The 23,447-nt window shown below is 34.2% G+C and overlaps 3 protein-coding genes and 1 long non-coding RNA gene across 4 annotated transcripts; 2 read left to right on the top strand and 2 right to left on the bottom strand.

Annotated features, from left to right (window-relative positions):
• Positions 1-346: 346 nt before the first annotated feature.
• On the top strand, positions 347-3,145 carry LOC113073084 (multidrug resistance-associated protein 1-like; the record flags this gene model as incomplete). Its single annotated transcript, XM_026245990.1, has 4 exons — positions 347-505; positions 752-918; positions 1,857-2,051; positions 2,150-3,145. Coding segments are annotated over 4 exons (606 nt in total), but the record flags the coding sequence as incomplete, so codon positions are not given.
• Positions 3,146-7,358: 4,213 nt separating this feature from the next.
• On the bottom strand, positions 7,359-9,445 carry LOC113073080 (uncharacterized). The gene is made up of 3 exons (XR_003280449.1): positions 9,387-9,445; positions 9,187-9,287; positions 7,359-7,417 (listed from the first exon to the last, which is right to left on the bottom strand). It is a non-coding gene; the product is annotated as an uncharacterized LOC113073080 (long non-coding RNA).
• Positions 9,446-15,191: 5,746 nt separating this feature from the next.
• On the top strand, positions 15,192-16,888 carry LOC113073083 (lysozyme C-like). The gene is made up of 4 exons (XM_026245989.1): positions 15,192-15,394; positions 15,547-15,702; positions 16,084-16,159; positions 16,347-16,888. Exons 1-4 carry the CDS (start codon positions 15,259-15,261, stop codon positions 16,414-16,416), a joined length of 438 nt encoding a protein of 145 aa, XP_026101774.1. The 5' UTR covers positions 15,192-15,258; the 3' UTR covers positions 16,417-16,888.
• Positions 16,889-18,492: 1,604 nt separating this feature from the next.
• On the bottom strand, positions 18,493-23,037 carry LOC113073082 (chondrolectin). The gene is made up of 7 exons (XM_026245988.1): positions 22,900-23,037; positions 21,049-21,394; positions 20,805-20,962; positions 20,666-20,716; positions 20,494-20,580; positions 20,172-20,268; positions 18,493-19,081 (listed from the first exon to the last, which is right to left on the bottom strand). Exons 1-7 carry the CDS (start codon positions 22,973-22,975, stop codon positions 18,997-18,999), a joined length of 900 nt encoding a protein of 299 aa, XP_026101773.1. The 5' UTR covers positions 22,976-23,037; the 3' UTR covers positions 18,493-18,996.
• Between the last annotated feature and the right edge of the window lie 410 nt (positions 23,038-23,447).

Here is a 23,447-nt window from a genome sequence, read left to right as displayed (position 1 = left end):
ATCATTAAATTTTATTTATACAGATAATAATCAATATCAATATGTATTTTTATTCAACATTTTTATTTGTTATTATTATTTATGTTAATCTCATGTAAAAATAAATCAATTGTATTATTTTAATCATTCATTTATATTTGCTATATTATTTTATATAATAATAATAATACTTTTACTAATATTTTACTATCATTGTTATTAGATTTACATTTCTATAGGACAATGTATTCATTTTAAATAATTTATTTAAAATTTGTTGATTATACTTATATACTTATATATTTATTTTATTTTCCCATTGAATACATCCGTATTTAAACCTGAGGGTGGTTTTTGTTTGTTATAGATTGGGGTTGTAAGCAGGGGGAAGAGCGACACCGATGCTTTGGTTAGCAGTCTGTTCCGGTCAGTGGAGGCCAGGAGCGGCGCTGTGCTGATTGATGATATAAACATCGCCCGCATGGGTCTGTTTGACCTTCGTAGCCGTCTGCAAATCATTCCTCAGGTTAGTCAAACAATTTTACATTTGCATAGAAGAGAATGGATGTCGATCTAGCTCAATCCAGCCACAGCAAAGACCGGAGGCGAAGGAGTGTTGACAGGTAACAGAACTATTTCACTGGGTGTGGTAGAAGGAATGCTCTCCAATATTGTATGTAATGTTAAACTAGCTTTACCCAGGCTCCGCCAGTAACAAGCATTATCCAATTATTGAAGTCTCTAATGAGTTATGGTGTTCTGTGTGTTACAGGTTCCAGTACTGTTCTCTGGTACCCTGAGGGCTAACCTGGACCCGTTTGCTCTGCATACTGAAGCACAGGTGTGGTTGGCTCTGGAGCTCTGCCATCTGAAGGAGCGTGTTCGACTATTGCCTGCTCAGCTGCTGCACCCTGTACAGAGGACCTCCCTCGCTTTCAGGTGTGTGGGAAAACAATCTTTGGATCCCTCGGGCCAATTTTACATGTTTATATACCAGAATATAGTCCATCTTCATATAGTTAAATAAATGGCTGATGTAGAAAACATAGTAACCTATTGTAGATATTCAACTCAAGGTCCAGGTGGTCTGTTTATTAATTTTACTGAATCATAACATTTATTTGATATAAAATGTCAACAATATGCATTAGAAATTGCAAATTGGGTACCATAATTTGGGAAAGTACGAAATTGAATATATTATAATACACAATATAAAATATGAAGTTGGGTCCAGCCTGGGTGATGCCTTGGTGATTAGTATATGAAATACATAAAACCTTTTATACAATATGACACCCATTAAATATATTGCATATTTATTTTATTAACAAAAATAAACATAAATAAAACATTTAATTAATACAATCAAGGAACAGGATCACAAATAACTGAAAAGGCTGCTTATTGTGTGTTAAAAATTTGGTCCTGGTCAGTAAATAAACAAGTAGATTAAAATGTTTTCAACTGCAACAAAATTAAAGTTAAATATTAAATAATCTGTTAAATATAAAATATTTTGTTTATAATTTTCATACAAATAAAAATCAGTAAAACATTAAATCAATAAAAAAAAACAGAATCACACATAAGTTTATCATTTAATTATTAAAAAGTTCTATTAAGTGAATTTTGTAAACATAAATAATTGAGCCGCAATTGGTTATAAGGGCTGCTTGCTTGGCATGAAGAAGAACTGCAGCGTGAAATGATTCACGTTCCGGCTGGAATCAATCATGAGTCCAGATCTGGACAGTGGCTCTGTTTTATTACCTCATGAAACATTATAGTTTTCTCTATGGCAACCTTTGTGTACCGGCACAACAAACAAGTGGTTGTTATGGGTTAAATATTTTTCTGTTTTTGTGTTGTGACAGCTTTGGCCAGAGGAGGCTGCTCTGTTTGGCCAGAGCCTTGCTTGCAAGGGTCAGAATCCTGCTTGTGGAAGAGGCTCTGCCTTGTGTGGACCTAGAAACAGAGGACCTGGTCCAACAGTTGATCCACACTGAGTTTAAACACTGCACTGTACTGTGGCTCACTCAGAATCCGCTCACAGTCATGCACACTGACAGGTCAGGAGCAACAATCCTTTATGTAACAAGTGACTCATCCTGTCATTAAACATCAAGTATTCCAGTTCGGTATTTATGACCTTTTGTTTCTCCTTCAGGGTGCTGGTTTTGAATAAGGGACAAGCTGTGAACTTTGAAGCCCCTTCCATCCTCCTCCAGCAGGGGCCGCTGTTCAGTCAATGAGACGGGACCTTGCTCTTTCATCCAACTATTATTCTGTTATTATGTACTTATTTCTTATTGACTAAATATTTAAGATACTCATTTTAAAACATACATTAGGTTCTCTAAAGCACAGTTTATTCACACGTTAATTAATGAAGGTTTTGGACACACTAAACTGAATAAATGATTACATTAAAAAAAGTAACAAGTGATACACAAACAGATTTTGAAATATTCAAGCAGATTGTGGGTGTTTTTTTTGTATTTGTATTTTCCATTTAATATTTTACAATATTAATAATGTATTTAGTTTGATAATTTAATTGTAATACAGTAAAATGTTTATTAATTTATTACAATAATGTTTTTGCCACCTAGTTAAAATAAGTAATAATAAATAAATAAAAATTATGTCTTGCATAAGCACACAAACTTGCCATTTTATAATGTTTACAAACATGAATTTCAAGATACCTTATATATCTGTGCTGTTTATAAAGGGCTGTCACTTATCTTCTAGCTGATGTCAGATCAAGTTTGGTATTTTTGGCACTTTTGATACTCTTTTGCCAGTTTTACAAGAAGTAGAATATGCACACCTGCAGTATGATAAATAATATGTAAGCAAGCAGCAGGTCTTCCCTTCTAAGGGCTGTTTGTGGTTATGCACAGCGGCCGTTTGAGCTGTTTGTTGACACATTCTCATCTTCTCCATTTCCTTTGCTGTTGTTGTCAGTTAATTGCACATTAGGTTGCACGAAGGAGCCGTTTTTTCACAACAGTTTTCCACATTGTAACTGGTCTCCGCATCTTTCCTCAAGATTTCCGGATGTTTGGATGACAGATAAAAATACTTTGTTTTAATTTTGTGGTGTTATAGATATTACAACTTGTATGGAAATTTCTGAATAAAAAAATTATAAAACCAATGTATATTTGATTTATAGAGCGCTGCACTGTATATGTATGTGTGTGTGTGTGTCTGTGTATATATGTGTATATATATATGTGTGTGTATATATATATATATATGTATATATATATGTGTGTGTGCGTGTGCACTGTAAAAAATGATGTTAACTATTTTAAGTCGACTTAATTTAATATTATAAACAAACTATTTTAAGTTCACTCAACTTAATTTAATATTATATAAACAAACTATTTTAAGTTGACTCAATTTAATATTTTATGAACAAACTATTTTAAGTTGACTCAACTTAATTTAATATTTTATGAACAAACTATTTTAATTGACTCAATTTAACTATTAACTATTTTAAGTTGACTCAACTTAATTTAATATTTTCTGAACAAACTATTTTAAGTTGACTTAACTTAATTTAACTATTAACTATTTTAAGTTGACTCAATTTAACTATTAACTATTTTAAGTTGACTCAACTTAATTTAATATTTTCTGAACAAACTATTTTAAGTTGACTCAACTTAATTTAACTATTAACTATTTTAAGTTGACTCAACTTAATTTAACTATTAACTATTTTAAGTTTACTCAATTTAATATTTTCTGAACAAACTATTTTAAGTTGACTCAACTTAATTTAACTATTTTAAGTTGACTCAATTTAATATTTTCTGAACAAACTATTTTAAGTTGACTCAACTTAATTTAACTATTAACTTTATAAGTTGACTCAATTTAATATTTTCTGAACAAACTATTTTAAGTTGACTGAACTTAATTTAAATATTAACTATTTTAAGTTGACTCAATTTAATATTTTCTGAACAAACTATTTTAAGTTGACTCAATTTAACTATTAACTATTTTAAGTTGACTCAACTTAATTTAATATTTTCTGAACAAACTATTTTAAGTTGACTGAACTTAATTTAAATATTAACTATTTTAAGTTGACTCAATTTAATATTTTCTGAACAAACTATTTTAAGTTGACTGAACTTAATTTAAATATTAACTATTTTAAGTTGACTCAATTTAATATTTTCTGAACAAACTATTTTAAGTTGACTCAATTTAACTATTAACTATTTTAAGTTGACTCAACTTAATTTAATATTTTCTGAACAAACTATTTTAAGTTGACTGAACTTAATTTAAATATTAACTATTTTAAGTTGACTCAATTTAATATTTTCTGAACAAACTATTTTAAGTTGACTCAATTTAACTATTAACTATTTTAAGTTGACTCAACTTAATTTAATATTTTCTGAACAAACTATTTTAAGTTGACTCAACTTAATTTAATATTTTCTGAACAAACTATTTTAAGTTGACTGAACTTAATTTAAATATTAACTATTTTAAGTTGACTCAACTTAATTTAATATTTTCTGAACAAACTATTTTAAGTTGACTCAACTTAATTTAACTATTAACTATTTTAAGTTGACTCAACTTAATTTTAATATTAACTATTTTAAGTTGACTCAACTTAATTTAATATTTTATGAACAAACTATTTTAAGTTGACTCAACTTAATTTAACTATTAACTATTTTAAGTTGACTCAACTTAATTTAATATTTTATGAACAAACTATTTTAAGTTGACTCAACTTAATTTAATATTTTATGAACAAACTATTTTAAGTTGACTCAACTTAATTTAATTTCATATGAACAAACTATTTTAAGTTGACTCAACTTAATTTAGGATTTTATGAACAAACTATTTTAAGTTGACTCAACTTAATTTTAATATTATATGAACAAACTATTTTAAGTTCACTCAACTTAATTTAATATTTTCTAAACAAACTTCTTTAAGTTGACTCAACTTAATTTAACTATTAACTATTTTAAGTTGACTCAACTTAATTTAATATTTTCTGAACAAACTATTTTAAGTTGACTCAACTTAATTTAACTATTAACTATTTTAAGTTGACTCAACTTAATTTAGTATTTTATGAACAAATTATTTTAAGTTGACTCGACTTAATTTTAGTATTTTATGAACAAACTATTTTAAGTTGACTCGACTTAATTTTAGTATTTTATGAACAAACTATTTTAAGTTGACTCAACTTAATTTTAATATTATATGAACAAACTATTTTAAGTTGACTCAACTTAATTTTAATATTATATGAACAAACTATTTTAAGTTGACTCAACTTAATTTTAATATTATATGAACAAACTATTTTAAGTTGACTCAACTTAATTTAATATTATATGAACAAACTATTTTAAGTTGACTCAACTTAATTTAGTATTTTATGAACAAGCTATTTTAAGTTGACTCAACTTAATTTAGTATTTTATGAACAAACTATTTTAAGTTGACTCAACTTAATTTTAATATTATATGAACAAACTATTTTAAGTTGACTCAACTTAATTTAATATTATATGAACAAACTATTTTAAGTTGACTCAACTTAATTTAATATTTTATGAACAAACTATTTTAAGTTGACTCAACTTAATTTTAATATTATATGAACAAACTATTTTAAGTTGACTCAACTTAATTTAATATTATATGAACAAACTATTTTAAGTTGACTCAACTTAATTTTAATATTATATGAACAAACTATTTTAAGTTGACTCAACTTAATTTAATATTATATGAACAAATTATTTTAAGTTGACTCAACTCAATTTTATATTATATGAAACAAACTATTTTAAGTTGACTCAACTCAATTTTATATTATATGAAACAAATTATTTTAAGTTCACTCAACTTAATCTTAAATACATTTAGTTTGTTGTAACAACTACACTGTAAAAAAGAATTTGTTGAGTCAACTAAAAATATTTTGTTACCCCGCTGCCTAAAATTTTTTTGTTATCTTGACAAAAAATTTCTTGTTGAAACAACTTCAAATTAGAGTGGAGTTAGTCCAGGTAACAAATTTCTTTAAGTTGACTTGACTATTATTTTCTAGTCCAGTCAACTAAATCATGTTGTGTCAACAGGGATTTTTTTTTTTTTTTTTACTTCGATCAATAATCATAAACAAATTTTAGCCCACTGCCTTAAATGTTTAAATAAAGATGACAAAACACTTTTTTATGTAATTTATTTAATGATAGAGACAACACTTTCATTCACATTTAAATTGAACAAGCAATTTGCTGTCAACACATCAACTGATAATTGATAAACAAAACAAAAAATGCAAAATACAAACACGTCTAAAGATCTGAACCGACACTTGAAAGTGTGATGTATAATAAATAACATTGGCATGGGATTGAGAAACAAATAGTTGCAATTCAATTCATCAGATCAAAACCACAGGGATTGTTTTTAATTTCATAACTCAATATGAAAATCAGAAGGTTGAACTCTGCATATTAACCCTGCACAAGTTCACTTGCACTCCCCCCACCATAATGCAAGTCATGGTCAAAATGAGAAACCAAGATATATGTATATAATATCACACTTAGTTACAAAAAATTTGTGTACTGTACTTCTGTATAATAAGATATAAATGGAATGAATGCACATGGAAGCACAAAAATCTAAACAGTCAGATTCTAAATTTCATAGCACAACATGACCAGACAGAAGTGTTAACATCAGAAGGATCTTGAAAATTTCCAAACTCGTCCCCCATCTGAAAATGTGTACATACTGTTTAAGAAAATGAGAGGTGAAACAACATTTGTTTACATGAGAACATGCATATTCCAAGTCATGACATGATAAACTTTAATGTACATTCTAAAAAGAGTGCTGTGGAGCCGATGGACACATCATGAACACTGAAAAGTGAAAGTGACATGACATACATTTGTGCTCTTCATTTAACCCATCCAAAGTGCACACACACAGCAGTGAACACACACCGTGAACACACACCTGGAGAGCGCCCAGGGAGAAGTTGTGCCTTGCTCAAGGACACCTTATTTGTGGTGTTGAGGGTGGAGAGAGCACTGGACATTCACTCCCCCACACCTACAGTTCCTGCCGCTGTAGCGAGCACATGGTGGGAGCAGCTGATCTTCACAAGTTTTTGCAGAGCCTCAATGGTGTATTTAATGCGCTGGAGGTAGTGGATGTTCACTGCATACAGACCCATTAGGAGTCCAAATGCCTTGGGGACATGGGAGATGTCAGTGATGACAGGATGTCCAAATGAGACCAATGTTGGTTATTCCTTGGGAAGCACATCACATCGCTGTTCTTCAGTTACAATCAGAATGCCCTCTTCAATTTCTTTCTCAACATCCTTAATGTCACTGGATGGCTGTGAAAAGAAAAAAATATTACATCACTTAATACATTTATAACAAATGAACACACATATGTACATACACTATTAAAGTTGTGTGTTTTATTAAAAGCACAGCTACCAATAAATGCAAATTGTAATTCACCTTCAAGTGGAAGATATTTTGAAAAAATTAACCAAAAATGAAAGTCAACTGTAAATGGTGCTCCTCAACGGTTTCGTTTAGAAACATTCAAATGACTTCCTGTATTAACCTGTTAAAAGCCTGTACAAATTTATTTGTTCTGCTGAACACAAATAGTTTAAAATCCCATGGGAAGATAAGTGTAAAATACACCCCCAGAACCAACTATGCTAAAAATGGGGGGAAATTATTTTCTTCACTGGTATTCTACATGATTTCTGAATGACATAAAATGTGACAAACCAATACAACATATTCAGTTTTCTTTTTCTTAATCCAATTCTAAGAGTCTAATCTGTCACACCATTTATACAATGATCAGAAAATATAGTATTCCTTTTAAATAATAGTCTGTTGGACTGCATGTTCAGAGTAAAGCATGACCCTTAAAGGGTTGGTTAACCCATGTATGTTTTACTCACCCTCATAGCATCGTAAGTGTGTATGACTTTCTTCTTTCAGACAAATCCAGTCGGATTATATAAAAAAAAATATTTATGGCAATTGGTGGGTGTTTTTCTCAGCAGTCCAAAAGTAGTCAAATAATGTGCATCAATTCATAATAAAAAGTACCTCACATGGCTCTGAGAGGTGAATAAGGGCCTCCTGTAGCGAATCCATGTGTTTTTGTAAAAAAATATACATATTTAAAATGATATTCAAAGCATATTTAAACCCTTTTCTCTCACTTTCGTGAGAGCCATTCCGGGTGGATGAAAATAGGACATATGGGTCATGCATGCACCGATGATAAGTGACGAACACGGAAGAGTGGAGGAGAGACAACACTACGCCAATCACGAAGTAAAATCACAAAATTAGGCTTGCACGTATGATAGTCAGTGGAAGAGAAAAAAAGTGTTTACAACTTTTTAAATATGGATATTTTTCTTACAAAAAGCGCATCGATTTGCTACAGGAAGCCTTTATTCACTCCCCAGAGCCATGTGAGACACGTTTTGATTGATGGATGGATGCATTTTATTTGACTATTGAAAAAAACACACCTGTCTACTGCCATTAAATAACCTGGAAGGGCCAGGAAAATTTTTAATTCAACTCAGATCAGATACGTCTGAAAGAAGAAAATCATATGCACATAGGGTGCCTTGAGAATGAGTAAAACATGGCCTAATTTTAATTTCTTGGTGAAATAATCCTTTAAGCAAAGTTGCTAATGGCCAATATGCTAGCACTGAACATTTTTCAGGATTCAAAACAGTATTCAGCAAAATAATAAAGAATGGCTATGTCCAAAAACAGGGTTTCTGGTGGTTTTATGAAAATAAATTCAACACTTTATAAAGACATTTTAAATACCAATTATAGAAAATTCACAGAATAAAACTGAAGGGAAAATAATGTCAAATTATGTTCTCTAAAACTTTGAGGCTGTTTTCCAATGCAAATATCTACATTTCCGTAAAGGGTTCACCCAAAAAAGAAAAAGAAAGAAAATTGTCATTTACTAAACCTCAAGTTGTTTTAAACCTGAATTAGTTTATTTCTGTTAGACCCAGTCCCAGATAGTCTAACAAAGTACACAACCCCACAACGTGTTACAACCCCAGATCACCCAGATTTCTTCTTCTTCTATTACCTGGACCATATCACTGCAGACTGATGGTGCTCAGATCGGTCATCCACAAGCGTGATCCCAGCAGTCATGTCCTTGATGAATTCCTGCGCAGAGCCTGTGTGCTTTAATAAAAACAAAGTGATGCATTAAACAGGGCCTTACAATCGTAAAGCATATAGACTCCAATAGATGTGCATTTATAAATAAATACATTTACTTACAACTTTGTCCAAGCTCTACAATGTAAATACCATTTCCATTATGTCTGCATAGCATTTTGATGGATAACTGCAAAAGGACTCTCTGCGGTCCATCCACAGGATTATTGAATTCTGCGCTGAATCTTCAGTCATCCCAAAATATCATAAACATGAAAAATACAAAAACATGTTAAAACACTGTAAAATAATAAACATACATATAAATAAATCTTTACAGAGAAAGTCAAATGTATTGACAAGTTTGTATTAAATGCCATAGACAAACTATACCATCCAGACGATGCTTTTAAATGACACAACACATAATTATAACACAATAAAAGGAAATTTAACACATTTGTGTCGATCGTTATTGTATCTCTATTTATACAAGATATATGCTATTATTACTTTTATTCTAAAATATATAGATTTGAACGCATGCAATTTACTTGTGACCGTATATTCACCATAGACTGTATAAAAACAGATATTCACACAGCATTACACTGGGTTCTAGGTTCTAGTGAGGCACTTGAATGACTAACGTTACTTCAGAAAACTGAAAGAAGAGTTTGTAACGCTACCTTCAGAACTTCTGAACTGTAGACTGTAAAATAATCATCAGCACTGGGCTTATGTCAGCGATATCAAATGTAACGTTAAGATACGCGCTCCAGAAGAACTCTGAGGGAGGTGCTCATCTGTGCTGCTCATTCGTTGCCCTTATAAAATACAGAAAAGACACAGTTCGAGTAGTAATCTTCTTTTTATCTCCAAATTTTTCATCGTTGAATATTCTGACGGATGTCTTACGCTGTCAGGTTAAGAGCAGTTCCTTTTTTTTATTCCCGCCGTTCTTAATCCATACAGTGATCCGATGAGCTCTCGCGCGCTCTGTTTGAACGGTCTCTAACGCAGCTCTGGGCTCAAATAATACATACAGACTGTATTTTTATTGTTCTCCACATAAGTTCAGCTCCGCTGTCCCGCATGGGGGAATATCTGTTTTAATATTTATAAGGAAAATACTGTGGAACCGCCTGTATTTTGAGGCTTCAGAGTGCCGCGAAACGAACATTTACATACAGTAACTTATATACAGAATGTAAGACTCTTTAAACCATACTTACTCTTCTGAGACAACAAATGTAATTTTACACATTAAGCCAATGAATACGAATATTTTACTTACCAAAGTTGTATTCTAGTAAAATGTCCAAACTTTGAGGAGAAACTGACTAGAATGGCTGACGACCTTCTTCTCTCTTCAACAGCCTTCACGAGAATGACGAGATCTCGCGATAAGTGATGTTGTGAACGTGATATTGCTATTGAATTGAGTCAACAAATTTTTTTTAGTTATGAGGACAAATAACCTAGTTCAGTCAACTTTCAAACTAGTTGAGACACTGAAAACTTAAAATTTTTAGTTGAATGAACAAATTCAGTAACTGCAAGTTGTGTCAACATAAAAAAATTCATTGAAACAACTAAACTGCTAAATAATTTTTTACAGTGTAGCCAATAAGTTTACACGGTTGCCTTAAAATTATTAGTTAAATCAACTTCAACTCAAATAAATCATAACTTCAACATTTATTATAACATTTACAAAAATATAAATTAATTGAATTTAAGTTATACTGTATATAAATGAGTAGAATTAATTGTTCCTTGAATAAAAACATTAAAACACATTTGTTACGACCACTTGGCTCAGACAGTGATCACAACATGAAAGGAGAGACCACACCGACCACTTCATTTAACCAAGAGTGTTTATATAACAAAAAGAATAAAAAGGTATCAGTAAGTGTAAGGTTTAACCAAAAGTGTAGTGTTCGTCTGTAGAATGAAACAGGTGGTGAGAGGAGGTAAGTGCGACGAGCGAGGAGCCACCAGCCATAGACAGTAAAAGAAATGGACACAGCGACCCCATTGGAACTCAATTGAGACAAATGAAGCCCAGTTTTAGCGTTTTTTAGCACTTCCGTTTCTGACGCGCAGACTCAAACGAAGCTTGACAACGTCAGCAACCTGTCTGCCAGATGTAAATCTTCTAGTAGCTGTGTGTGCAAACTGCCAACGTTAATCTTGCAGAGACGGCGAGCTTGAGCGGGGAGTTCTTTGTCATGAGTGAGCAGGAGTAAGTAATCTTATTAATTATTTTGTATAGTATTTTAAAATGTAACGCCAGTACGCCATATTAAGTTAGTTGCCTGCGAGCTTCTCCACCTGTCTGTACGGTAATGCGACAGAGAGCCGAGTGGTTATGACGCAATCGTTAGCCTATTTTTTACAAAAACTGTTTATACGGGGCCATAATGTAACATAGAAGGTAATGGAGCCCTTTATACATTGTCGTGTATCTTTAGAAATAAATAATGGACAAACAGAGTCTTTAAACGCCTCAGATGTAAAGTTATTCGCTGTCAAAGTGACGCCAAAATGAATGGGAGTCAATGGGAATGCTAACGCAAGTGAAGTTCTGCTAAAAGATGGCAGCCCCCACCCGACTTCAACTTCCGGTCGAGTTCCTTGCCCCTTGCCACCAGCCACCCAGACCGCCGCCTGAAGAGGAGAGAGAGAAGGAGACCCGGAAGGCCTCTTTTAACCGGTCATCCATTAACCTTTACAGCTAGCCTACAGCTCCACCTGTAGGACTAAAACAGACGAACAGACAGCAACCATCAAAAACAGACAAACAACAAAGCTGCCCAGCAGCACGGCAAAGCCGGTCATGCCACATTAAAGAAACAGGATACAAGCTTTTGTTAAAATGTCAAATGTGAGAATAAAAATTTGTCAGTGTAATGACATTAACATCAGCTTGAATTAAGTGCGAATTAAAAAAAAATCAAATTCATGAACATGACACATGAAAATAATTTGCTCAAAACAACATTTTGTCTGCTCAACAAAACAAAAATGAGTATGGAGTATGCACAACCATATAGAATGAATGAAATGAGAAAACTGTTGAAAGGCAAACCATAAAATATCATGTCACTATTCATAACAAGTCTCAACTATCATTAAAAAGCATTTCTCAATTAGTTCACCCAAAATGAAATTTGTCATTACTCACACTCATGTCATTCAAAACCTGCTAGACGTTAATTCGTCTCTGGAACACAAATTAAGATATTTTTCATGAAATCCATTGACAGCCTATGCAGCTACCACTTTCAAACTCCAGTAAGATAATAAAGACATCATTTAAGTAATCCATGTGACTCCAGTGGATTAACCTCAGGTTTATGAAGTGATGTGAGTGCTTTGTTGAAAACGTGGACATGCATTGGAGATTGATAAGATTAATATTTTATAAATATTGATATTTTTCCGCAAACAAAGCATGTATTAAATTATGTCTTTATAACCTTACTGGGACTTGAAAGTGGTAGCTGCATAGGCGGTCAATGGATGAACAAAAAACTCCGATTTCAGAGATTTTGTATTCCAGAGACGAATGAATGTCTTGCAGGTTTGGAACGACATGAAGGTGAGTAACAATTTACTCCGTAACTCTGGCCGAACATGTCTCACCACCAATTTTCATCCGCACTTTTTAGAGTACTTTAAATGTATATTTGACCTTGTTGGGGTAAGTGATATTCAGGGCATAAAGAAGCCCCATTAAAACAGCAAAAGCATTTGACACGTCCTCTTTGCTTGACACGCGCTCTTTCCTTGACATCAAGCAAAAACTGCTCCTCTAACACCACAGCCACATCAATAAATTCCTTTGGGAGGAGGTTTGCAGGGTTCTCCTCTGTGGACACCAAGATTCCAAAATTCATCTCCTTCACCACCTCTTCCTCAACAGTTGACTAATAAGAGAAAAAGGAAATTACTATGAATAACAAAATTACAAAGCATTTGTAGGTTAAAGGGTTCGTTCACCCAATGATCAAAATTATGTCATTAATGACTCACCCTCATGTCGTTCCAAACCAGTAAGACCTCCGTTCATCTTTGGAACACAGTTTAAGATATTTTAGATTTAGTCAGAGAGCTTTCTGTCCCTCCATTGAAGCTGTGTGTACGATCTACTGTCCATGTCCAGAAAGGTAATAAAAACATCTTCAAAGTAGTCCATGTGACATAAGAGGATCCATTAGAATTTTTTGAAGCATCGAAAATACATTTTGGTCCAAATATAGCAAAACTACGTCTTTATTCAGCATTGTCTTCTCTTCCATGTCTATTGTGAGAGAGAGTTCAAAACAAAGCAGTTTGTGATATCCGGTTCGCGAACAAATCACTTGATGTAACAGGATCTTCTTGAACTGAATTGTTTGAAACGGTTTGTGTCTCCAATAAACATTAATCCACAAATGACTTAAGCTGTTAACTTTTTTAATGTGGCTGACACTCAGTCTGAGTTAAAACAAACCAATATCCCGGAGTAATTCATTTACTCAAACAGTACACTGACTGAACTGCTGTGAAGAAAGAACTGAAGATGAACACAGAGTCGAGCCAGATAACGAACAAACGATTGACTCGATCATTCTAGAGTCAAGATCCGGTTGCATCGGTTGTCGGATCAGAAGTAGTGATGGTAAGTTTGGTTATTTTCACTGGTTCTTTTGTTTTAACCCAGAGGGACTGTCAACTACATTAAAAAAGTTAACAGCTTAAGTCATTTGTGGATTAATGCTTATTGGAGACGCAAACTAGGGCTGCACGATATTGGGAAAAAATGACATTGCGATATTTTATTTTTCTGCGATACATATTGCGATATGAAATCTTATCTAATTTTTTCTTACAAACAAAAATGGGTTGAGCACACTTACATTCTCATTTTAAATGATTTAAACATCAGGGTATTTTTTAAATTAGAGTAAATTATTTGTAACTTTAGGATATGGTTTGAATAGTTAACATTAACCAACATGATCTTACCATGAGCAATACTTTTTTTACTATATTTATTAATCTTTGTTTATCTTAGTTTATAAAAACACAGCTGTTCATTGTTTGGTAATGTTACTTCACCGTGCATTAACTATGTTAACAAATACTGTACAACTTTTGAGAGATTTGACAACACAGAAAACATTTCATCACTGGATAGTGATGTTCGACACCATCGTGTCAATTGATTTTGATTAATATGCGCGAGGGAGAGAGAGCAAGACAGCGCAATGTAATTTTACACGTTAAGCCAATAAATACAAATATTTAACTTACCAAAGTTGTATTCTGGTAAAATTTCCAAGCTTCATGGAGAAGCTGACCAGTATGGCTGACGACCTTCTTCTGTCTGCAATGGACTTCACAAGAATGATGAGAATGACGAGATCTCGCGAAAAGTGATTTTGAGAACGTGATATTGCTACTTCATTGATTCAACACATTTTTTTAAGTTGAGAGGACAAATAATCTAGTGTAGTCAACTTTCGAGCTAGTTGAGACAGTGAAAACTTACAATTTTTAGTTGAATGAACAAATTCAGTAACTGCAAGTTGTGTAAACATAAAACATCTAAACTGCTTAATAATTTTTACTTTTTTTATGTGTGTGTGTGTGTGTGTGTACATATATGCTGCTTTCTTTATAGCTACATCATGACTGGGTTTCCCCAGTATTGCATATTGTCTTATGTTCAATCTTGTTTGATCCAAGACTTTTACACAGTTTCTCTGCACATAAAATAGATGTTTTTGCTTAGAACTAAAAATAGAACAGCCCAAAGTCAGTTATTGCCTCAGCAGCCATATCTGAAGCAACTGCAAACTCCATGCACTTGTGAAAAATTGGTTGCGACACAAACCTTTCACTTGACTTATAAATAATCCCACTCTACAGCTTCCACCCTCCATCTGAACTCCTCTTCAGATAGCAGATATTGACTGGTTTTCTGAGCAGCAGTGCAGATATGAAGGTGGCGATTGCGGTCTTGTGTCTGATGTGGCTGTGCTCGTGTGAGAGCCGCAGGCTGGGTCGCTGTGATGTTGTCCGTATCTTCAAGAATGAGGGACTTGATGGATTTGAGGGATTCTCACTTGGCAACTGTGGGTACTTTTGTTTTTTGGATTTTCAGTACTGACTTGCAGTGTTTGGCATATCTGATTGTATTAATTAAATCTTCAATAAACATAAAATGAATTATAAAACTGGTCATAATATATTTTATTCCCTTTGGTTTCGAACTTAATTTCAACAGACGTGTGCATGGCCTACTGGGAAAGCAAGTTTAAGACCCACAGAGTGCGTTCAGCTGATGTTGGAAAAGACTATGGGATCTTCCAGATTAACAGTTTCAAATGGTGCGAAGATGGCACTCCAGGTGGAAAGAACCAATGCAAAGTTCCCTGTTCAGGTACTTTATTACCTTTAAATAGATTTCATGTGACAATAATTGTATTTAAGTGGACTATTAGTTACAAATTTACAAGCATTATTTGGATGTTGCTGCCTGAAATACAGTGGGGGTCTGAAAAATCTGATTCAAAATTGTATTTAGAATAAAATAAATGAATACAATTAATTGTATTGTATAAATATTTGCTTCAGAAGTTATTCTCACAAAACAATTAGTGCAGAAACAGTTTTCACCCAGAAATTGCTAGTCAATTTCACTTAAAGTGCAAAAATACAAAAAAATCAGGAAAAAAGTAAAATTGACTTTTTGACTCCACTGTATCTGTGCTTTTAAACTTTGATATTACATTCTTGTTTATACATGTTTACCATTTGATAGATTTGCTTCAGGATGACCTGAAGGCTTCAGTTAAATGTGCAAAGCTCATTGTGAAAACCGAAGGACTGAAATCATGGCAAGTATTCACTGCATATATCCTTAGGCACAACTGACAAAGTTTATTTGTCTGATTAACAAAGGTCGCTTGTCCCTTTAGAAATCTGGCCTTAAGCTATGTCTATCACTGCATTACATCCAGTGTATTGATCTGTTGTGCATGTGTGCTTTTGACATAATGGTAATGTTGATCTTTGTGTCTGCAGGGACACCTGGGATAGTTACTGTAAGGGGCGTAAGATGTCACGCTGGGTGAAAGGTTGTGAGGAGCACTAATAAGGCCTTGATTGCTCTATCTAATTATCTTTAATGCTTTCAGATTATGTACTAATGCTTTTAAACTCTTGGTTGATGTGACTTTTAAAACTAAAGACATTGTCATTATTACCATTTGTGACCTTGATCTTGAGATGTGTATTAAAACATCTTCCAAAATTGTTAATCATTTGTGCTTTGCAGTGCTTTTCAGTCTCACATTTGGCTAAAGCTTATGCAGCAGCAAATTATGACAGATTTGTTTGATACTAGTAGATAGTAGCAGAGGGCTGCTTTTATTAAAAATGGAATAATCAGTAAACACAAATTGATTGAACAGTACTTATAATATTGTACTGGTCTCCCTCAATGTCTATGCCCATTGTGTGTTTTATATGCAATTTCAGGTGAATTAACTACAACTATATGCACACATGCATATCACTGTAAAAAAAAAATGTAATAAAAAATAAAGGCAAAATTTACAAAATAACACATTGAGTTAAATGTGAATTTTTGAAGTAAAAGGTACTTAAAAAAATCTGTTTTATTTATAATGAAAAATCATTTTTACTGTGTACTAATTATTGTTAATGTATTATTAATCTTCCAGTTAAATTTTTGACTCAAAGTGTTATGCTGAGAATATCATATGCAATGCCAGTGACATGCACACAAATACATAACATCGTATTGGTAACACAACACCAAAATGCAATATTAATATTAATTTAGCAGCATAATATGTACATAAATACATAATGTACATAACTAAACAGAATGTTTTTTCACCATAAATCAAGATGACTTAATTTTCACATTCAAATCTGAATTTAACACAATTTTACTGTGAAACTGTAATTAATAAGTATTTATTGACCATTTTTTTAATTATTATTTTTTTTTTTTACCATAGATTTCTACACTCTTTAACATTAAATGAATTAATTAATTTTCATAACCTCCTTTATTCCAGTTCTGATAAAGCCATGTGAAGAGCTGTTTGGATCTTGTTCGGGTGGAGAATGAGATGCTCGTGTTGTATCTCTAATAGGCTAAAATCACCCCCCTCTCCAGATGGGAAAGGGTTTGTTTCTTTAATTCTACCCTGTGCCTCCAGAGTAGTGATTACAGTCATATCTATAATTACCAGATCCTGAGTGTGTGACGCGAGTTCTCCTGTCGAAGCAGAGGACTGATTAGTTTAATTGGCTCCGTAATTAGCAGTGCTTTAAAGTCTATGCTGTCACTAATTGCAGACCAGGGTAAATCGCATACAAAGTACCACATCTTTTTGGTGTTAATGCGGTCCAGTTCATTTGTCTTATGTCTGGCTCTAACTCTGCCTTCCAGCTGGACCCCCTGAAAGCTTTCTGATCGCCATGTCTATTTAAATTCATGGCCACTACCGTGTTTCACATAAACAAATGGTGTAATTGCCACGGGGAAATCTGTAGAAATGAGCTTGATTCTGTGTGTTTTTCAAAAGAAACTTGCAAAAGTGTTTGAGGAGCAGAGATAAGGATGTTAATTCGTTGTATGTGAATACAAGATAATGCTATTAATATTCAATATCTGCTAATCACATTAAGAGCTGTTTATCAATAAGGATCTTTTTTTGGTCCGTGATGAATCACAAAACAGATTTCAAAATAAATCCAGTAACTAAAAACACTTTGAGTTTCTGTTTGTGATTAAGCATTTACGCGGTATGACTTTAGAGCCATAAAAACATACTGAAACATCTTCGCAATTAAATATTTTTAATCCGTTTGTACACGTCCAATTCAAAATATACAAAAGTATTAACAGCACATTTCAAATTCAAACACACAATGTTACTCACGCTCACTAACTGACTAATTTCGGTATCTGATACAATATCACTTTTGCTAACCAGTTTAATACGTTTTAGCTTTGATATTTTCTATATGCAGTATTGTAAAAGGGGGTGATAAAATATTCACATGCAAAAAACTGCATATATAACAGTGGCAGCTTTGCAGTCACATCATACAAAAAATATGTACATTTTTATGAATTCATCTTTTTCTTTATGACAACATCCTCATAGGCTGCAGAGCATAACACTCACTTTATAAGCCAATGATTCTGTTCATTTAAAGAATGATTGCAGATGTTTTTGCTACCAAATTATTAATCGTATGCACATAACTATACATGATATTGTGCCATTATTGGCAATGCATGAGAAACTTTGGGGATTAAATAGGCCTCTCATTTCTTGAATGAGACACATTACTCTAAAACCTATGATGCTGTCTTTTTATGCTCTTTTGGAGATTAATTTCTTTTCAGTTTGTGTGTCCCTATTCGCAGTCACAACAAACTCTTAATTCCTCTTTTTTTTTGTGGTTGTGGTTCTCTGAAGAAAGATGAAATGGAGAAGACGGTTATGGGAATAAGCAGGAAACTTGTAGACTTAAGAAATTTGTGAGAGCACAACATTTGTACAGGAATGCAAATATGTATCTAACTTTTAGCTAGTATTATTAAATCATACACTAAACTAGCCACCAGACGAGAATGTTGCTGATCAAGCCAGAAAAATGGAGCTGTTTGAATCGTGGAGATGATTCTTTAAACCTCCATGCCACTGTCTATCTTTGGCGTCTTGGAGATCCAGAGAGTTGATTGGTTAACACTCGTTTTGGTCCGTGGTTTACTGTTAAAAAGAAATTATGAAATAAAATTATTTATTATTTTGAGCTGATGACATATTTTTAATTTTTTTATGAAATATGCACCCTAACATGCACCCCTCTATGAGTAGATCTGTTTATATATACTGTTATACTGTAATCTGTTAATATTTGACATATGGATTGTTTGTCTGTGCATTGTGAATCAGGCCGATTTCCCCACGTGAATCTCTAAAGTTTAATAGCACAATGCATGGAAGACCAGACATTTAAAGGTACACACTATAAGAAACACGCACCAAAGCAGCTGATATGAGACTCCTCTAGGTCTTATGATGGTATTTAATCATGAGAGCAAGTGGCAAACATCATAAAACAGTAGCATCATCTGTTAAGGAGTTAAGACGGTTATCCAAAAGCATTGAACTCGCTCCAGGAAGCCTTTTATCGTACAGAGCGCACTCAGTCATTGCCAGTGATTAAATGCATTGTCTGAGGATCCCTGAGTCTGCCACAGTGATCGGAAATATGTTAAAAAGACATCACTCTGTGGGGGCGTCAGCCATATAAACATAATAAATTACACAAATAAGCTACTATATAATGTCCTGTCAAGCACGGACCGAGGGTTAAAGGGAGATGAACTGTGTTTCATGTTTTGTGTTGAGGGGAGGGGGGCAGAGGACGGGAATGGCTTGCTTCAGCAGTTCCCTGCAGATCCAGATATTGATGGGAATAGAAGTCAAGTTGGACTCTGTCTCTTAGGTAGTGTGACGTAATGTGTCAGGCAAACACCTCCCCCTTTATGCCAAATGTGCACTATAATAACAGTGTTGATGGTGATTAGTTTGGGCTGAGCTGTTTTGGCAGGCACAGTTATAAACAGCTGAATCTAATTAATCACGGTAAAACCTCTGGGTTAGAGAGAAAAACGGAGGATGGTGTCAGATCTCGGCTAGTGAGCTGAAAACCTGATTAATCAAGACGCAAAGGCTGTTAGTGAGACACTGACTTCCTGATGTGTCGCAGTTTTTGGATGATACTGTGCATAATAGGACAGCGCATTAGCATTCGTCTGACGGAGCTTACAGTGATTTGATCTTAATGGCTCACCTCTTGCTCAACATCTGGAAACAGCACGTTCCTGAAGCCACCAGGATCAGCAAGAGGAGAGGGATGGTAGGGATAATCACGTATATTAGCAGCATACCTGGGAGAGAAAACAAAAACACACTTCGGCTTCCATATTCATACAGGCATTTATTTTTAGTTGTATTCTGGGTTCAATATGAGTGAAACTCAATAGACAGCATTTGTGGTTTAATGTTGACTACTGCAAAAATATAATCCTGACTCAATCATTTTATTTTCCTTTTTTTAATTTACTGAATACTTTACTGAATATTCATTTAAATAATTTAAAATCTAATGTTACTTGAGGGCCCTGGCATTATAAGTAGAGGGTTCTCATCCTGATCAACGGGAGGTGTTCTCCCTTCCTCTTGTTCTTCTGAGTTAAGACCTGGAGGGCACATTACCAGATAAGTATCAACACATCCGTAACTCTTCAAGTCAAATGATGACAGATTTGACACCTAGCTGCTTACCGACATCAGGGCCTCCAGGCGTGTCACTCTGAACTTTTACCAGGTAACTTTCTGCTCGGAATAAAACAGACATTGTAAGCTAAACCACTTTAGTACTTTTGACAGTCATATAAAAAAATTCACAATGCAAATCACCAACCTGGTTCATACTTGCAGATGAAATTGTGCTTCATATTGCACCTATCATCATTCCACTGATAAAGATACGGCCCACCAGGCCCAGCGAGAGCTGTAGGCTGGTGATACATCACCACGCAAGCTTCTCCTCCACATGATGGTTCATCAGCATACCAGTTTCTGTACAACAGAAGTGCTCATTTTAATGACTGTTTACCTGAGGTAAATTTCTTCTTTGAAAAGGCCCAAGATCAGTCACATCTCACCTAAACTGTGAGACACTTCCATCTGTCCACCTATACAGGTCAGGACACGAGGCGAAGCTGCCATGCTCCTGTGCGTTTTCGTCCTCCACCCGTGTCAGCCCGATCCAGAAGTCTCCGTCTGTGACGCCCGACCCGCTGGAAGCACCGGTGGAAGTGGAGACGCTGAGTTCCTGCAGAAGGTGTTCAATGTGCTTCTGCTCTGCAGTGTTCTCAATGCTCAGCAATGAACCGCCATCCATGTCACATGCATGCTTGGCCTCCCAGAATGCAACACGACTCGACACGTCCCTGAAGTAAGCGATCTTATAGCATGGATGCTCGGAAGTGCCCTGACACACTGTCTGACCTGAAGACACAAAATGAAGTGTTTTTAACAACTTCTTGTTCTGCATAACATTTGCTCCAGTAGAGGATAGATAGATAGATAGATAGATAGATAGATAGATAGATAGATAGATAGATAGATAGATAGATAGATAGATAGATAGATAGATAGATAGATAGATAGATAGATAGATAGATAGATAGATAGACAGACAGACAGACAGACAGACAGACAGACAGATATACAGAGAGATATACAGAGAGATAGATAGAGATTTGGATGTTTAAAGGATGCTGAGTTAAAGGCTCAGCTAAGAGGAAAATGCATGGAATTATTATTAAATCATAAACAAAGCACTTCTATTATAGAGAACACTTAAGATGCACTAATAGGCCCAGCAAAGAGAACTGTGATTAATACACAGACTGTTAAAAGTCTAATAATAACATTAGCTCTCTGCCCGGGAGGTACTTTAAATAATTGCTTGGTCCAGATCTGCTATATCATCAATCTGAGCCTAGTAATGGGCCGGGTTTAACTGGGAGAAAACTGGACTCAGCATTTTCTCTACCAATTTCCTTAGCTTTCCTCCTCAATTCCTGTCTGTGTAGCACAGTTTCACTCCTTCCAGCATGGAATGTTCTGGCAGTTCCGTTCTTCAAAATTTCCTCTTTCTAGTCACTTTTTGTTAAACCCCAATCTCATCTCAAAGAACTGCTCAATTTCAATTCCCCATTGTGCATCCTTTTAGTTTATATGCATATGGCAAATCTATTTTATCTCTAACAATCTCTCTCATTTTTCTTTCATAATCATTTTCTGTTTTCATCCCATTTTTTGTTAAGCCAAGCTGGAGACAAGCTTCAAGAATGATCTTCAAGACAAATCAACTTTGGGGAAGAGAAAGCTATGAGCTGATGTGTAAGATTTTATAAAAGAATCATATAGTTTTGAGAGATACTTAAATTATAAAATAAAGTAGTAGAGGTGAATAGGAATGAGCATTATGAAAAATTACGGAAAAACAAACAGAAAATCAGTTTGAGAACAAAGCTGGGTAAGAGAAAGCTATGTAAATATAATTTAAAAACCACTAATACTTTTAATACAGACTGTGGTGTGACAGTGGGTTGAAAATAATACTCAAAGGGACAGTTCATACAAAATCAAAATGTCATCATTTACTCATCCTGATCCTTGTTTCAAACATATATGTCTTTGTTCAGCGGAACACAAAAGTTAATTTATGATGTTATGGATAATTGCAGTTTTGGTCACCATCTCTTTACACATATTTTCAATAGTGAAAGTGAATGGTGACTGAGGATGTCATTCTGCATTCAGGTTTGAGACAATCTGAAGATTATTAAATCATATTTTTGTCTGAACTACCCTTTAAACTCGACTAATAGCTATCCTTCGAGCAAAATTTTACCACAAATAAAGGAATATTTTCTCACTGGTTTAAATTCTTAAATAAATTATATGAATGAAAATAGCTTCATACTAAATAAACTAAAACTTACCACTCACAACTCTCGCGCCATGGATGCACGAGACCAGGAACGTCAAAGCACAAAGGATTCCAACTGCCGCGCGCATCCTCGCGTGTTTCTCGAGTATGATGGTTTGAACTTCAAACAGAGTTGTTCCAGTCAGGCGCCTTTTTAAACGTTTTATTGGAAGAGTCTCTTCTTCATAGTGTTTCAAAGACATTATTCCACCGAGCTGGTTTGACACTCTGAAAAGCGCCTCTGAATTCTGGAGGGAGAGAGAGAGAGAGAGAGCGAGAGAGAGAGAGAGATAGAGAGAGACGAGAGAGAGAGAGAGAGAGAGAGAGAAGACGCGCGCCTCCACTCACGAGCGCGTGGCTGGCTGGGCTTTATTGGCAGGTAATCGAACAGGGCGCAGATGTTCATCACCTCCTTTATTAAATGAAACTCGTCTCAGGGTCGACACGCGTTCTCCAGTTATAAGGTGGATGATGGGGCAGGTCACAAACACATAGTTTTAGTGTATAAAATGATTTAAGCGTGATTGGGTCAATGGTTGAGGTGAAAAACACCCTTGAATA

This window comes from Carassius auratus, unplaced genomic scaffold (genome assembly GCF_003368295.1).
Source record: "Carassius auratus strain Wakin unplaced genomic scaffold, ASM336829v1 scaf_tig00011339, whole genome shotgun sequence".
Taxonomy (NCBI): Eukaryota; Metazoa; Chordata; class Actinopteri; order Cypriniformes; family Cyprinidae; genus Carassius; species Carassius auratus.
This window is presented reverse-complemented; position numbering and strand designations above follow the sequence as displayed.